The following is a 15,508-nucleotide window of genomic DNA, read 5'->3' as shown; positions in this document are numbered from 1 at the left end:
AACCATGGCATGGCAGTTTCGTTTTGAGAACTCTACTTTCCTCTTATCTCCCTCCCTTGCTTTGCTTTGAGCAGCTCCACCTGCAGCCAACCATCTGGCCATGTCCTGACCCATCAGGCCAATCGAGTCTTTGCCAGGCAGACATTCCCTTCCCTAGTGAAGGCCCTTGTGCCCATGTGCCCAGGCCTGGTGAGCGTGTGGCCTAAGGAAGGACCAGAAGGCAGGAGGTCAAGGCCTGAGTTATGGAAGGGCTGCACCTGGCCAAAGTAGGGTGTGGGCTGGGAGGGAGAGGCCCCAGGTGAATCCTGCCTGTTCCTACTGCCTACCTTCTCTTGAGTAGGCAGTGGTCCTCATGACCTGGCTGTGCTCACAAGAGAAGAAATAGAAATATATCAAGCACCCCAAGTCTGGGGCTGGTGTACAGGGTAGTGGGATATCGTGAAATTTTTTTAAGATTAATTTTATTTTTATTGCAAAGTCAGATATACAAAGAGGAATATCTTCCATCCACTGGTTCACTTGCCAAGCGGCCGCAAGGGCCCGAGCTGAGCCAGGAACCAGAAGCTTCTTACGGGTCCCCCAAAAAGGTGCAGGGTACCAAGACCCTGGGCCATCATCAACTACTATCCCAGGTCACAAGCAAGGAGCTGGACAGGAAGCTGGACCAGCAGGACCAGAACCAGCACCTATATGAGATCCTGGAGTGTGCAAGGCAAGGACTTCAGCTGCTGGCCACTGCGCTGGTATTAGGTTTGCTGACCACCAGGTAAAGAGAAAAGCATCGGCACCCGATGCAGTGGCCTAGCCTTGAATGTGCTGGGATCCCATATGGGTGCCAGTTCTAGTCCATGCAGCTCCACTTCCCATCCAGCTCCCTGCTTGTGACCTGGGAAGGCAGTCGAGGACGGCTCAAGGCTTTGGGACCCTGCACCCATGTGGGAGGTCTGAAAGAAGTTCCTGGCTCCTGGCTTCGGATCGGCACAGTACTGGCCGTTGTGGTCACTTGGGGAGTGAATCATCAGATGGAAGATCTCTGTGTCTTTCCTCCTCTCTGTGTATCTAACTTTGCAATAAAACTAAATAAGCTCTAAAAAAAAAAAAAAAAAAAAGAAAAAAGTCTCGGCTGTTAACAAGAGAACTATTGGGGGGAAGCCTGTTATTGGGCCTTTTCTCTGCGTAACACAGAGGCAGAGAGAAAGCAAGAGCTGAAAAGACACAAGCGAAAAAGGCACCCAAAGAAGCGTGCAGGAGGCTTCTATACTTCCGCCACCAATACCGGTACTAGTGCCTTTCCAGTCCTTATTAGGAGAGGAAATGCTGGCCGGATCTTAAGATTTATTGTTACTGTCATTATTTTTTAAAGATTTATTTATTTTTCATTGGAAAGTCAGATTTACAGAGCAGAGACAAAGATCTTCCATGCATTGGTTTACTACCAAAGTGGCTACAATAGCTGAAGCTGAGCCGATCCAATCTGAAACCAGGAACCAGGAGCTTCTGGGCACAGGGTCCCAAGGAATCGGGCCATCCTCCGCTGCTTTCCCAGGCCACAAGCAGGCAGCTGCGATGGGAAGTGGAGCAGCCAGGATATGAACCGGTGCTCATATGGGATGCTGGCACATTCAAGGCAAGGACTGTAAGGAGTTATTCCAATAGCCTTCCCTGGACCCGGCACCATTCCTTCTTCCTCACAGCTCATGAAGTTCGCGCCGGCCTAGCTATCCACCAATCAGATGTAACCTGGCTTTCCACCTGAATCCCACCTCCCAATCTTCCAGCCCCTTCCCCAACCCCGCCCACTTGCCAATCATCCCCAGGCATTCACCTGCAGGCGCCAATCCCCTGGGGCCTGCCCTCAATCCCTCCCAATCCCCACCCCCTACACCTGGAAGACAAAAGCCCCGCCCCCCCCCCCCCCCCCCCCGTGCAGCTCGCTCTCTTATCCCTCTCTCTCTTCTCTCTCTTGCTTTTCTTTGCTCTCCCGTCTTCCTCCGGCCTCCCTTCCCCCTCCCCTTCCCCTCCACCCTGTTCCTGCCTCGTTGGAATAAGCCTCCTAAGATACCTCCTTGCGTCTGGTGTGTTTCAGCTCACGGTAAAGAACCAGGTTGTGGGGCCCGGCGGCGTGGCCTAGCGGCTAAAGTCCTCGTCTTGAAAGCCCCGGGATCCCATATGGGCGCCGGTTCTAATCCCGGCAGCTCTACTTCCCATCCAGCTCCCTGCTTGTGGCCTGGGAAAGCAGTTGAGGACGGCCCAATGCATTGGGACCCTGCACCCGCGTGGGAGACCTGGAAGAGGTTCCAGGTTCCCGGCTTCGGATCGGCGCGCATCGGCCCGTTGCGGCTCACTTGGGGAGTGAAACATCGGACGGAAGATCTTCCTCTCTGTCTCTCCTCCTCTGTGTATATCTGGCTGTAATAAAATTGAATAAAATCTTTAAAAAAAAAAAAAAAAAAAAAAAAAAAAAAGAACCAGGTTGTGGGAATTAGCTGCGCATAATAATATCGTAATATCATATGAACTAGAACTCTCTCAAATCTTTTTAAAATAACTAACAAGGACTTTAGCCAGTAGGCTACCACAGCAGGCCCAAGATTTATTATTTTTATTGGAAAGGCAGATTTACAAAGAAGGAGAGACAGAAAAATCTTCCATTTGCTGGTTCATTCTCTAAATGGCCATAATGGCCAGAGCTGAATTAATCCAAAGTCAGGAGCTAGGAGCTTCTTGTAGGTCTCCCATGCAGGTGCAGTGTCCCAGGGCTTTGGGCCATCCTCTGCTGATTTCCCAGGCCATGAGTAGGGAGCTGAATGGAAAGTAGAGCAGCTGAGACACAAACCCGGTTGTGCAACCCTATGGGATCCTGGTGCTTGCAAAGTGAGGATTTAGTCACTGAACCACCATATCAGACCAACACACTGAGTCTTCTATGAGGCATGTGAGAGGGAAGAGAGTCTAGTCAGAGAAAACAGCATGCAGATCGTGCTAGCCAGCTGTGCAGGACTGAAGACCCCTGATGCAATCACTTCTCACTGCTGCTGTGACCAAATGCTGGAGTAACAGCCATCAGTGTGGGTAGCCTTGATTGTGCTTGTTAGCTCCCAATAAGTCTCCCAGACTCGCTACTTGTTCCCAGCCTGGGCCTTTTAAATGGAGTCAGTCCATGTCCACCACCTCACCACTGCTCCTCACTGTACTCCAGCACTTCTTCCCTCCCCCATGGGCCCTGTGCGACCTGTCCCTACCCATCCAGCCAGCTTGATTTTTCCTACTTCTCAGTCTCCATCCCCTAACATCTATGTGATGCTTTTTTTTAAAGATTTATTTTATAATATTTATGTAGATATATAGAGAGGAGGACAGAGAGAAAGATCTTCCTTCCAGTGATTCACAGCTGCAATGGCCGGAGCTGAGCTGATCTGAAACCAGGAGCCTGGAGCTTCTTCCAGGTCTCCCACGCGGGTGCAGGGTCCCAAGGCTTTAGGCCGTCCTTGACTGCTTTCCCAGGTCACAAGCAGGGAACTGGATGGGAAGTGGGCTGCTGGGATTAGAACCGGCATCCATACGGGATCCTGGCGCGTTTAAGGCAAGGATTTTAGCCATTAAGTCACTGTGTCAGGCCTGCTGCTTCTTTTTTAATGCTTCTGGTTCATCTTATGGCTTCATCCACCTGTATCCCCACACTGTGAGCTCCCCAAGCGCCAGGTTGTGGTTTATTCCTTGCTGTATCCCCCAGACAAGCATGCAGTAGACACTCAATAATGTCTGTTGCACAAAGAATGAAGGCAGATGCAATCTGGGTGCAGACCAGACTATCTCTGGAATGCTCCCACGCCTACCCCCAGGGAGCAGAGCTGGGGGATGAGGGATAGGGCTAGCAGACCTGTTTTGACTGCTAGAAATGTTTTAAGTTTACATCACCTTTACACAAAGGCCAGAAAAGGAGTTAAGAAGTAGGCTGAGGTTCTGGGAGGAGGATGTTGGGGGCAGGGATGCCCTGTGCTATCTCCAGGCTAGAACCCTGGGTCAGACAAGGTGTCTGTGTATAAGCACTAATGGAGCCCCAAGAGAGGTCAGGGCTTGGAGGCTGGTGATCCCAGTGAGACAATCCAAGGCCCGTGGCTGTAGGGGGACCGTTTTAGGGGCATGAGGTCGTGTCTGTCAAGCATGCATGAGTAGTGTGATGTGATGTCCCTGGCCCACCATGGTGAGTCCACAGGGATGGAAGCCAGCTGTGGGTCCTGCTCACTCAGGCTGTATGTGTGTGTGCACCTGGGCAGAGCTGAGCTGTATGGCTCCACAGGTGCTTCTCCCTTACAGCTCGAGTGGGAGCTAGGAGCTTGTGCAGCTCTCCACGTGCAGGGGGATTTGTGCCGGCCCAGCACTTACCCCTCCAGCCCTCTCTATCGGGACCAGGCTTCCTGTTTGGGCAAGGAGCCGGGTTCTGTGTGTTCTCCATGCTAATGCCTTGGACATCACAGAAAGAACCCCACCCAAGCCTACCTATCCCTCCCATCCCACCCTGGCTGGGAGGAGCCCGGCCTGTCTGCCCTCCCCCTCACCAGGCTTTCCAGCTCTGCACCGGCTGCAGCCTGTCTCCAAGGCCCTTTGTCAAATTCCCCTCAGACACTTAGAGCTGTTGGCCTCAGTGCCCATTTATTATACATGGGGTTCAGTGCTTCTCAAAGCCCTCCAGGACTGCCCATTGGCTGGCACTAGGAGGGCATGGGAGCAGCTTCCTTCCAGGGAGGTGGGGCTCTTGGGCCCCTGCTTGGAGCAGCTACCAGGCAGAGCGACTCTAAATAGGATCCACACTTGACTCATCTGTGGTTCATCCCCTGGTCAAGCACAGTTGGCCCTGGGGGGTCTTCACGAAGCCTGGGCAGGTGCTGAGGAAGAGAGTTGGGGCTGAGAGACCGGCTGTGCTACAGCAGCTAAGCCCATGCCTCATATGTCCATTTGCCCGCCCGTGCCCACCTGAGCGATGCCAGCCATGGTGCCCCTGGAGAGGGCAGGCAAGGCGCCTGCCACCGTCAATCCAACAGTTTCTTGATACACCAACAGCACAGAAGGACGTAGGCAACTTCCTTCAGGGTCTGCTGCAGGCTCTGCCACCCTGTGCCCGTCTTGATGATGGGCACCTGGAAGCCGGCATCTTGCAGGAGCCCTCTGAGGGTGAAGGGCAGGGTGTGGGCGAGGGGCTGTGTCCGGAGCTGCATGTGGGAGCAGTTGTGAGGAAAGGGGTAGGAGGGGCCGGGGGGGTGCCTTTTATGACCACTGTCTCCACCCTCCCCCCTCAGGCCTCATGACTACTGACAAAGGCCCCAGGGCCTGGCACAGGGAAAGTTCTGGGCCTGGGAAAGGGCTGAGTCAGCCTCTGTGGCCAGGGATGGGGTGGGGCCAGCAGAAGGGCAGGCCTGGCCACTCTACCATTCACTCTCCCCAGGCACGCCAGCTCAGCATCCCTCCTTCTGGCCTGGGTGCTGTCCTGCCTGGCCGTCCCTGCCCCAGGAGTTGGTCCAACTCCTGCCTCTGCTCTCCGGTGAGCTCCTGCTACGGCTGACCCTGGGAACTGGTCAGCAAGAGCCCCCTTCCAGCCTGTTATGTCCCATCCCCCACCCTAGGGGACCCCTCAGAGAACACAGCCAGCTTGGAGCAGGAATACCACAGCCAGAGCAGCAGGCACAGTGAGAGGCACGGTTTATTGTCAGGCTGCACCCCAGGACAGCCCTCTCCTTTTTCTGGTTGGTGGGGGAAGGGAGGGACGTCACATCCGGGAATTGCGTTCCTCCTCTTCGTTCTCCAGTAGGTAGGCTGGGCGGTAGCTGGGCTGTCCTCCTGGGCTCAGGCACTTGAGGGCTGGGTTCCTCACAGTGTTCTCACGGCTCCCCAGCGACGTGTACCTGGGGATGGGGGGGATGTGGAGAGGCAGGTGGGTGATAGGTGGGCTTTTCTGGTGGCTCTTGTGCCATCCACAGCCCCCTCCAGTCTTCTTGCCCTCATGGCCTTACCCTTGGTCATACAGGATGCAGTACGGGATGAAGAGCTGACGCAGAAAGTCCCAGATGTTTCTGTAGGTCCAGTCCTGTGAGGTGAGTCATAGGAGTCACTAGTCCACCCTGTTGTCCCACACCCGCCCCTGCCGCTGGACAGGGGCCCAGCCAAGGCTCCTGCACCACCCTGGCCTTCAGGCCAACTCCTGCCACCGACCCACTGCTATGTCCTTGCTCTGGTGAGGCTGAGGCATCCTCTCCTGCACTCCCTGTCCGTCCTTCAAGGGTACGGGCTCAGGGAGGACAATGAGGGCCCATGCCCATCTAAGGCAATGCCAGGAGGTGCTGCCTCATGAGGATGTGAATGCTCTAGACCTCGGTGGTGATGTGCAATGTGGCCAGTACCATGGAGATGCAAGTTTCACTGCATTCAAGTAAAAAAATGAGTTTAGTGTCAAAGTGCAGAAGGTTAAACTGCTCCATGCAACACAAGGATCCCATTTCAAAAATGCTGGTTTGAGGGGCCGGTGCCATGGTATAACAGGCTAAGCCTTCACCTGTGGCACTGGCATGCTACACAGGCACCAGTGCAAGTTCTGGTGGCTCCACTTCCCCTCCAGTTCTCTGCTTGTTGCCTGGAAAAGCAGTGAATAACCCAAGTCCTTAGGACCCTGCACTCATGTGGGAGACCCAGAAGCAGCTTCTGGCTTCAGATTGGCTCAGGTTTGGTCATCATGGCTACTTAGGAACCAGTGGATGGAATATCTCTGTCTCTCCTTTGTACATCTGCCTTTCCAATAAAAATGAATAAATCTTAAAAAACCAAGCCTTGGGCTCGGCAGCGTGGCCTAGCGGCTAGAGTCCTCGCCTTGAACGCACCGGGATCCCATATGGGTGCCGGTTCTAATCCCAGCAGCTCCACTTCCCATCCAGCTCCCTGCTTGTGGCCTGGGAAAGCAGTGGAGGATGGCCCAAAGCTTTGGGACCCTGCACCCGCGTGGGAGACCCAGAGGAGGTTCCGGGTTCCCGGCTTCGGATCGGCACAGAACCGGTCATTGCGGCGTACTTGGGGAATGAATCATCGGACGGAAGATCTTTCTGTCTCTCCTCTCTGTATATCTGACTTTGTAATAAAAATAAATAAATCTTTAAAAAAAACCCCAAAAAACCAAGTCTTACACACACACACATTATGTATGTGTTCATTTGAGACCTGGTGCTCTGGTTCTGATCCAGCTCCCTGCTAAGGCAGCAGTAACGGTGCAAGTGCTTGGCCTTTGCTGCCATTGTGGGAGACCCATGTGGACTTCCTGGTCTCTGGCTTTGGGCTGGCCCAAACCTAACTAATGTGGGGAGTACTAGAGTGAGTGTTATATCTTTCTATTTCAAATAAATAATTTTTTTTAAAGATTTATTTATTTTTATTACAAAGTCAGATATACAGAGAGGAGAGACAGAGAAAGATCTTCTGTCCGATGATTCTCTCCCCAAGTGACCGCAACGGCCGGTGCTGCGCCAATCCGAAGCCGGGAACCTGGAACCTCCTCCGGGTCTCCCATACGGGTGCAGGGTTCCAAATCATTGGGCCGTCCTCCACTGCTTTCCCAGGCCACAAGCAGGGAGCTGGATGGGAAGTGGAGCTGCTGGGATTAGAACCGGCATCCATATGGGATCCTGGCGCGTTCAAGGCGAGGACTTTAGCTGCTAGGCCATGCCACCGGGCCCAAATAAATAATTTTTAAGAACTTTGAACTATAGTGTATATGTTGTAAGGTTATTTTTGTTTAAACATTATTTACTTATTTGTTTTCATTTCTTGGAAAGGAAGAGATTATACACACATGGGAGAGAGACAGCAGGAAAGACAGAAGTCATCTCTCTTTTTGTGGTTCACCCTGCAATAGATGGAGCTGGGCCAGGCCAAATCCAAGAGCCAGGAACTCAGGCCCGGGCTCCCACATGTGGTGGGGACCCAAGCCCATGCCCCATCTTCACTGCCCCAGAGTGTACACTAGCACAAAGCCAGAATTGGGAATGGGGCTGGGACTAGGATCCATGCACTGCACCATGGGATGTGCGCATCTCAAGCCACCTGGTTTTTACTGTTATGCTGGATCCATGCCCAAATTCGTCTTTTTAAAGTACATAGTTCAGAGGCTTTTAGTGATTTCATTTTAACTAAAAACTTAAAAACAACAATGGCTTGTGGCTATCATGTTGGGGGAACACAGGTCTAAGTTGCTGTTCTGTCCATAGCACCAAGTACAATGCCTGCCACTGAACTTGTGCTTAGTAAGTACTGGTCAGAAGGATGAATGAGGGGCTGGTACCATGGCATATTAGGTTAAGCCTCCTCCTGTGGTGCCACCATCCCATTATGGGCACTGGTTCAACCCCAACTGCTCTGCTTCCGGCTCAGCTCCCTGTTAATGTGCCTGGGAAAGCAGACTGAGCCTCTGACTGTTGTGGCTACTTGGAAAAGGAACCAGCAGAGGGAATAATCTCCCTCTTTCTATAACTCTGCCTTTCAAATAAAAATAAATGAATCTTTGGCACCACTTTGTTCAAGCCTCAGGTGTTAACCTCCTGCTGGGGGGCAGTGACTGAGCCTCCAAATTCCCCTTCCCTTACCAGCAGTGGATTGATGCGCATGAACGAGGGCCAGCCTGGGTCTGTGGGGCTGAAGGGGCAGAGGCTACGGGAGTAGGGGTCCGTCCGGCGGGTGCCCATCAACACGGCCTCCAGCTGGGGGTACTGTGCCCGCAGCTCCCCCAGGGCCTGCTTCATGTCGCCCTCGGCCTCCAACACCTGCAGATGATACCTTGGGAAGGAACAGAAGTATGTGTGTGTGGACGGGTGCTGGGTCAGAGTGGGTTCTGCAGGGCCTTCCTGGAAGCCCAAACCTGCTACCATCCCCCATTACCTCTTGATGGTGTGCTGCAGGAACTGCTCCAGCTCAGGGAAAGGGGAGACACTGCGGATATACAGGATCTGGAGGGGTTTTGGAACGTCAGGGAATTTCCTGGGGAGGGGGAAGAATCCACAGGCTTGCCAGCATGGACGTGGAGGGGCTCTGTGGGGAGCTTGTGGTCTTCCCTGTGCCCAGGGTGCGGGGCTGGGGAAAACAGCCTCTGGTCTCCCCACTCTGTCACACGCACTTTCTGGAAGCCCACCCTTCCGTCTCAGCACACATCCCCTGTTTCACTTCCCCAACAGGACTGTGATGTGACTGCCCTGTGGGGGCTGGGCCCAGCACACATCAGATGCTCAGTAAGTATGATGGTGGTGTGTGGTGGGAGGATGGAAATGATGCCTCACGGTGGCTACCTCCTGCCCTTCCCCACTCATGCACCCTCAGATGGGGAGCTGGAAAGCAGGACTGGTCAGGGGTGCTCACCTCTGCACAACTGCATGGAACAGGTGTAGGAGGGCGGTACAGTCCTTGCCACCATTGAAGCCCACGCAGAGCTGAGGCAGGCGGTAGCGGGCCAGGGCACTCTCAATGATCTGCAAGGCGCCGGCAACCTTTTTTCCTAGAGAAGACCCTGCCGGCCAGGCATGGAAGAGGGCATGAGACGGAACACTCTGGCTTTGTCCAAAGGGAGCCACATTACTTGGTTTTCCCTCTCCGTCTTCCTGGGGTTGCAAGGACAAAGTCCCAGCCACTCCTGCTGCTCCTTGGCCTGCCATTCAGCCCGCACCATACTTCAGCTAGGTCTCAGGGTCTTTCCCTGACTGTGGGGTGCAGGTCCTGGCTTCCTTCCAGACCTTCTTACATACGGTTGGCTCTTGCCCACCTCCTGGTCAGACCAAATCCTCCTTATCACTAACTGACGGAGCTTCCAGGTCCCTTTACTAGAGAAGCCTTCTCAGCAAGGCTGACTCCCTGCTGGGGAGTACCCAGGGCCTCTTGGGGCTCCCACTTGCTCACCTGCTGAAGGCCGACCTTTCTGGGGAAATCATTGGTTTGTGAAAGCAGAGACAGACCCCTGTCCTGCTGAGCTCCATCCCTCTTCCTGAGCAGGTACTCAAGTCAATGCCCATTGGAAGGAGAATGCAACAAGAAAAATCTCCCTTCTCCCCTGCCTTCCCGGATTCCCAGGGAAGCCCCAGGAGCTCTGGTATACTGAGATCTAGGGTAGCACCTGGGGCCTGACACATGCTGCCTCTGCTCCCTTCCTCCTCTACCTGATGCAGCGAGCTTGTACACAGCTTCGCTGGCCTGCTCCACAGCATTGGGCTGGTAGGGGACCAGCGATCCCGGGGGCAAACGGGTGGCCAGATAGGCCAGACATTCCTCCAAGGGCTGCTCTTCCTCCGAATCCAGAGTCAGTTTCACCTGATAGTAGTTGCTACCCCAGTCCGGGTAGGAACCCAGGCTGAGGCTACGCCCAAAGTGGGCCTGGGCCTGGGCCAGGACAGGGGCGATGGAGGCCTCGCCCACGGCCACGTACAGTTCCCTCGAATGGAATCGGACCGCTGTGTTTTGGAATAGTTCCTTCAGCCCTTCCAGCACCTGCTTCAGCAGCTCCGGGATGCCTGGGAAGAGGTAGACATTTCGGACAGAGACCAGCGGGAACCTGAAGGGGCGGCCCGTGCGGGGGTCCGTGCCGTAATGCAGGCGGGCAGAGGAAGGCACCAATGTCAGCTTCTCCCAGCCCTTGCTGCCAAAGGCTTTGATGGCCGCTTCCAGCTCGGGATGTGGTTGTAGCTGATCTCCAAAGGCTTGTGCTACTGCCTCAAAAGTCACGTCGTCGTGCGTGGGGCCGATGCCGCCTGCAGTGAGGACGTGGGTGAAGCGGCTGGAGAAGGCGGCGATCTCGGCCGCGATGGTGGCCACCTCATCTGGCACGACAGAAACCCGGCAGACCTGGACTCCCAGGGAACGTAATGTCCGGCACAGGAAGTAGGTGTTTGTGTCCTGAGTGTGGCCCTGGGCAGGTGGCGGGAAGGGGAGGGAGAGACTGTCAGTGCTGTGGGGATGGAGGGCAGGGTAGAGAATATTATAGCTGGCACCTGCTGGTAATGGGGGTGCTCTGCTGTTTGGGGGGACGCTTTAGGCTGCAGAGGGGCTTGTAGTAAGCAAACCTACTAGAATGGAGTCAGGCAGAGTGCACATCACCAGGGTTTGTGGACTGAGAGCTCACTCAACTCTCCCTCTGAAACATTTGCTGCTCTGTTCTCTTCCATCCCCAGGGCCGCCAGGCAGGTGCATGGTACTTTTCACCTGGCCAATGGCGACCGCTGTGTGGTTGGGCTCCTGGCCTGCATCCGCCTTCCTCTGCTCGGGGTCTGCTGAGTAACCTTCCTCATGCGTCACTGCCATTGCATCACTGCTGGCTCAGGAGCCGTTTGTTGTTGCCAACTGTATACAGAATAAAGTTCATGTTCCTTTGCTTTTCTCTGAGGCGCTTTGTACTGTGCACCTCCTTTTCTTCTCTGACCCCATATGCTCCTATTTCTCTATGGAGGAGTTACTGTTTCAGAATTTGCACTCTGGAGTAAGGGAAAAATCAAGCTGCTACCCCGTTGCTATCATTTCCTAGGGCTGTCACCTTGGGCAGCCCTCAATCTAGAGTCTCAGTCTAATAGCCTACTAACTGGGGCTGGTGTGGTAGCTCAGCATGTTAATCCTCCACCTTCAAACACTGGGATCTCATAAGGGTGAAGGCTCGTGTCCTGACTGCTCCACTTCCCTGCTTGTGGCCTGGGAAAGCAGTACAGGATGGCCCAAAGGCTTGAGACCCTGCACCCATGTGGGAGACATAGAAGAAGCTCCTGGTCCTGGCTTTGGATAAGCTCAGCTACGGCCATTGTGGCTCCTTGGGGAGTGAGTCAGGGGATGGAAGATCTTTCTGTCTCTCCTACTCTAACTCTGCTTTTCCAATCAAATAAATATATTACAAAAGAAGAGAGTAACCTACTACCTGAGGTTCATAATGAAAGTAACAATTGATAGTTACTGTGTGGATTAGGGAAACCAGGTAGGTGATGAAATAAGCTTATTGCCAGGCCCTGGGAAGCTCTCAAAAAAAAAAAGGGGGGGGGGCTAATCTTTTTAAGATTTATTATTATTTCTTTTAAAGATTTATTATTACTGGAAAGCCGGATATACAGAGAGGAGGAGAGACAGAGAGGAAAATCTTCCATCCGATGTTTCACTCCCCAAGTGAGCCGCAACAGGCCGGTGCACGCCGATCCGAAGCCGGGAACCAGGAACCTCTTCCAGGTCTCCCACATGGGTGCAGGGTCCCAAAGCTTTGGGCCGTCCTCGACTGCCTTCCCAGGCCAGAAGCAGGGAGCTGGATGGGAAGTGCAGCTGCATGGACTAGAACCGGTGCCCATATAGGATCCTGGTGCATTCAAGGCGAGGACTTTAGCCGCTAGGCCATGCCGCCGGGCCCAAAAAAGGGGCTAATCTTATAAACCTGATGCCTATCATTATCCTCTAATAAGACTTCCCTGATCGTTCTAGTGCCTTTCTTTTGGCTTATTTATTCTGTCGAGTGTTATGAATACTTTTCAAATAAGCTACATGTAACTGACAAGCACACCACATTGGAACTGTGTGGTGCAGTGAGTTAAGCCACTGCTTATCATACTGGCTTCCCATATTGGAGCAACAATTTTAATCCGGGCTGCTTTGCTTCCAATCTAGCTCCCCGCTCTTGTGCTTGGGAAGGCAACAGATGATCCAAATGTTTGGACCCCTGCCATTCTTGTATGAGACCCATGGAGTTCCATACGCCTGGCTTTAACCAGAATTAGCTCGAGCCATTACAGCCATTTGGGATGTAAATCAGCAGATGTAAGACTGTCACTCTGTCCCTCAAATAAATCTTTAAAAAGAAATACAGCGGGGCTCGGCGGCGTGGCCTGGTGGCTGGGGTCCTCACCTTGATCCCATGTGGCCGCTGGTTCTAGTCCCGGCGGCTCCACTTCCTCTCTGTCTCTCCTCCTCTCAGTATGTCTGACTTTGTAATGAAAATAAAATAAATCTTTTTAAAAAAAAAAAAAAAAAAGAAATACAGCGTTGGGGTGGGCCCTGGGGCACAACAGGTTAAACTTCCACCTGAAGTGCCTGTATCCTAAGTGGTGCTAGCTGAAGTACTGGCTGTTCCAATTCTGATCCAGTTCCCTATGATGAGCCTGGGAAGGCAGCATAAGATAGCCCAAGTTCTTGGGCCCCTGCTATCCACAAGGGAGACCAGGGAGTCCCTCGGGAAGGGGCTCCTACTTCAGCCCACCCCGGCTCGCTTCCTTCAGCGGGGCCCCGGCAGCCCTCGCCCCGCCCCTCTCACCCCATGAAGACCCAGATGTACCTTGAGGATCTCATCTCCGACAATGATGATGCCCGCTGTCACGCTGCGCCCCTGGGGCGGCTCGGAGGCCCTAGATGCCATGCTTCTGTCCTCTCTGCCTCTACACCAGGCCCTCCAGTAGGCACCCAGACCCCCGGAGAAGGGCCGAAAGCGGTGGAGGCCCGCCAGCTCTACAGGGCTCCGGGGTCCAGGGAACCTGGAGGGGCCGGAAAGGACAAGGCGGGAGCCCTGGCGTGCACGGTCTTCCCCCAGTCGCCTCCAACGAGACCTTTGACGAGCGACTCCCTGACACCACAGCCCACAGCTCTATTAGAGGTCCTCGCCAGAAGGCTCTAGTCTCTTTGGACTGTTCGACTTACCATTTTTAAGCGTTATCTACTCTATCTCGGGAACCTGTGCCTTTAAATGTCTTTCCGGTGCAGGGAATCTGCTCCTTTAAACCTCATCCAGAACCTTGACTCTTTGGAATGCCTTCTCTCCTACCCTAATCAGCCGGCCCTTCTGCACCCTTCCTAGCCCGGAATCCCCTCTGTGCCCATCAAGTTTCGGGTGGGGGAGATGTTCCAGGTTCTCACCTGCCCACTTAGCCCCTTCACCGGGTGTTTTCCTCTTTCCTTGCTTCGTGTCCCGGGACGGCTTCCGTACTCCAAACCCCGCCCTACTCACAGATACTTCACGTCGATTGGCCATCCTGGCTGTCGCTCAGATTACCCTGCAGGGTTCCATAGGTGTGGTTGATTGTCGCTCTCAGGCTTTAGCCAGCGAGCGGGAGCAATGCTAGGTTGTTATTGGAGACAGCACAGAGGGCCTCCCGGAAGGCTGGGAGGGAGGGACCCGGAGCAGAGGGCTGATTGGCGGTCCTGGATGCCGGGCGGCGCTTCCTCCTGCCCCAGCAGGTGCAGGGCAGCTGGCTTCTAACCTCCGTTCTGTGCCCCATCTATCGACCTAGCTACTTGTTTGCCTGAGCCTTGGTTGGGCCCAGGGCTCGAGGGTTGGTGCTGGCTTCAGAAGGGATTTTCATCTTGTAGTCGCAGCTGGGGGCACGCCGAGAAAGGCAGCAGCGGTGTCGAAGAGGTGGCATTTGGGTGTGCGGAAGTTATTTAGTTCTAGGATTCAGGGTATTTTTCCAGCCTCTTTTGACGAGGAAGCGTGCCATTCCTTTGCCCCAGATGGTGCTCCCTTCGCGCTCCTCTCCCTCCCTCCAGGTTGTAAGCACAATGGAGGCCACCTCCCGGGCTGTGGCTGTTGCTCTAATAGCTCAGCTTAAATGCTAATGTTTGCGTTAATCACCTGCATATCTGCAAGACGCAAACCGAGAAAGTTTGGATGGGAACCGAGTCTGCATCCAGCCAGAATCTTCAGGTGCTGTTGGGCTGTGGAATTTTTTTCCGGGTCTAAAGTTCATGCCATTGTTCGCAGGCGTAGGGAGCCACACCTGGCCTCATTTTATCCTACCAAATCCCTGTAGTTAACACACCCATTTTATAGAACACAACTCAAAGACAAGGGGTTGCCATGAAACCACAACATATACAAGTGGTGAAGCTAAGCTTCTAGACCATTCTTTCAATAAGCCCAGGGCTCTTCTACAAAATGTCAGCAACTCCCCACACCTGGGCAGAAAAGAGGCAAAACTCCCAGTTGTCTAATGATATAAGCCACATGCCTCCTGAAACAATTCTTTTCTGATCCATCAGGTTTTTTCTCAAGATTTATTATTTTTAATGGAAATGCAGATTTACAGAGAAGAGAGACAATAAGATCTCTCAGCCACTGGTTTACCGTCCATATGGCTGCAAAAGGCTGGAGCTGAGCTGATTCTAAGCCAGGAGCTTCTTCCACGTCTCCCGTGTGGGTGCAAGGTCCCAAGGCTTTAGCCCATCCTCTGCTGCTTTCCTAGGACACAAGCAGGGAATTGGATGGGAAGTGGGACTGATGGGGAACAAACCGGTGCCTATAAGGGATGTGGCGTCAGCCCCAGCAATGAGTTTGGAAGCTTAAAACACTACCAGGTTCACTCCCCTCAGTTCAGAGAGAGCCCAAATATCTGCATTTCTAATAAACTTCCAAGTAATATTGATGCTTGTGATGAGAAAGGTTATTTTGAAGAACTCCTTTTCTAGAAATAAATGGAAGGTAGAAACCCAAAACAACTAATCTCCCTTACTCAATACTACGTCTGCTGAAGCAAATACT

General features: G+C 53.5%; 2 protein-coding genes across 5 annotated transcripts; both read right to left on the bottom strand.

The window, feature by feature from the left end:
* Nucleotides 1–4,779: 4,779 nt before the first annotated feature.
* Nucleotides 4,780–5,638, bottom strand: LENEP (lens epithelial protein). 2 transcript variants are annotated; one of them, XM_058660367.1, is made up of 2 exons: nt 4,975–5,635; nt 4,780–4,886 (listed from the first exon to the last, which is right to left on the bottom strand). In XM_058660367.1, exon 1 carries the CDS (start codon nt 5,214–5,216, stop codon nt 5,031–5,033), a length of 186 nt encoding a protein of 61 aa, XP_058516350.1. In that variant the 5' UTR covers nt 5,217–5,635; the 3' UTR covers nt 4,780–4,886; nt 4,975–5,030. The 2 variants fall into 2 exon arrangements, with proteins under 2 accessions (XP_058516350.1, XP_058516351.1); XM_058660368.1 differs by having other exon boundaries at nt 4,800–4,905; nt 4,975–5,638.
* On the bottom strand, nt 5,094–13,519 carry FLAD1 (flavin adenine dinucleotide synthetase 1). 3 transcript variants are annotated; one of them, XM_058660365.1, is made up of 8 exons: nt 13,313–13,496; nt 10,179–10,923; nt 9,388–9,535; nt 8,914–9,012; nt 8,622–8,811; nt 6,009–6,082; nt 5,764–5,900; nt 5,094–5,210 (listed from the first exon to the last, which is right to left on the bottom strand). In XM_058660365.1, exons 1-7 carry the CDS (start codon nt 13,391–13,393, stop codon nt 5,765–5,767), a joined length of 1,473 nt encoding a protein of 490 aa, XP_058516348.1. In that variant the 5' UTR covers nt 13,394–13,496; the 3' UTR covers nt 5,094–5,210; nt 5,764. The 3 variants fall into 3 exon arrangements, with proteins under 3 accessions (XP_058516348.1, XP_004589038.2, XP_058516349.1); XM_004588981.3 differs by lacking the exon at nt 5,094–5,210 and having other exon boundaries at nt 5,681–5,900; nt 13,313–13,519; XM_058660366.1 differs by lacking the exons at nt 5,094–5,210; nt 5,764–5,900; nt 6,009–6,082 and having other exon boundaries at nt 8,628–8,811; nt 8,914–8,981.
* Nucleotides 13,520–15,508: the final 1,989 nt, after the last annotated feature.

The sequence above is a fragment of the Ochotona princeps genome, chromosome 2, assembly GCF_030435755.1.
Source record: "Ochotona princeps isolate mOchPri1 chromosome 2, mOchPri1.hap1, whole genome shotgun sequence".
NCBI classification, from domain to species: Eukaryota; Metazoa; Chordata; class Mammalia; order Lagomorpha; family Ochotonidae; genus Ochotona; species Ochotona princeps.
This window is presented reverse-complemented; position numbering and strand designations above follow the sequence as displayed.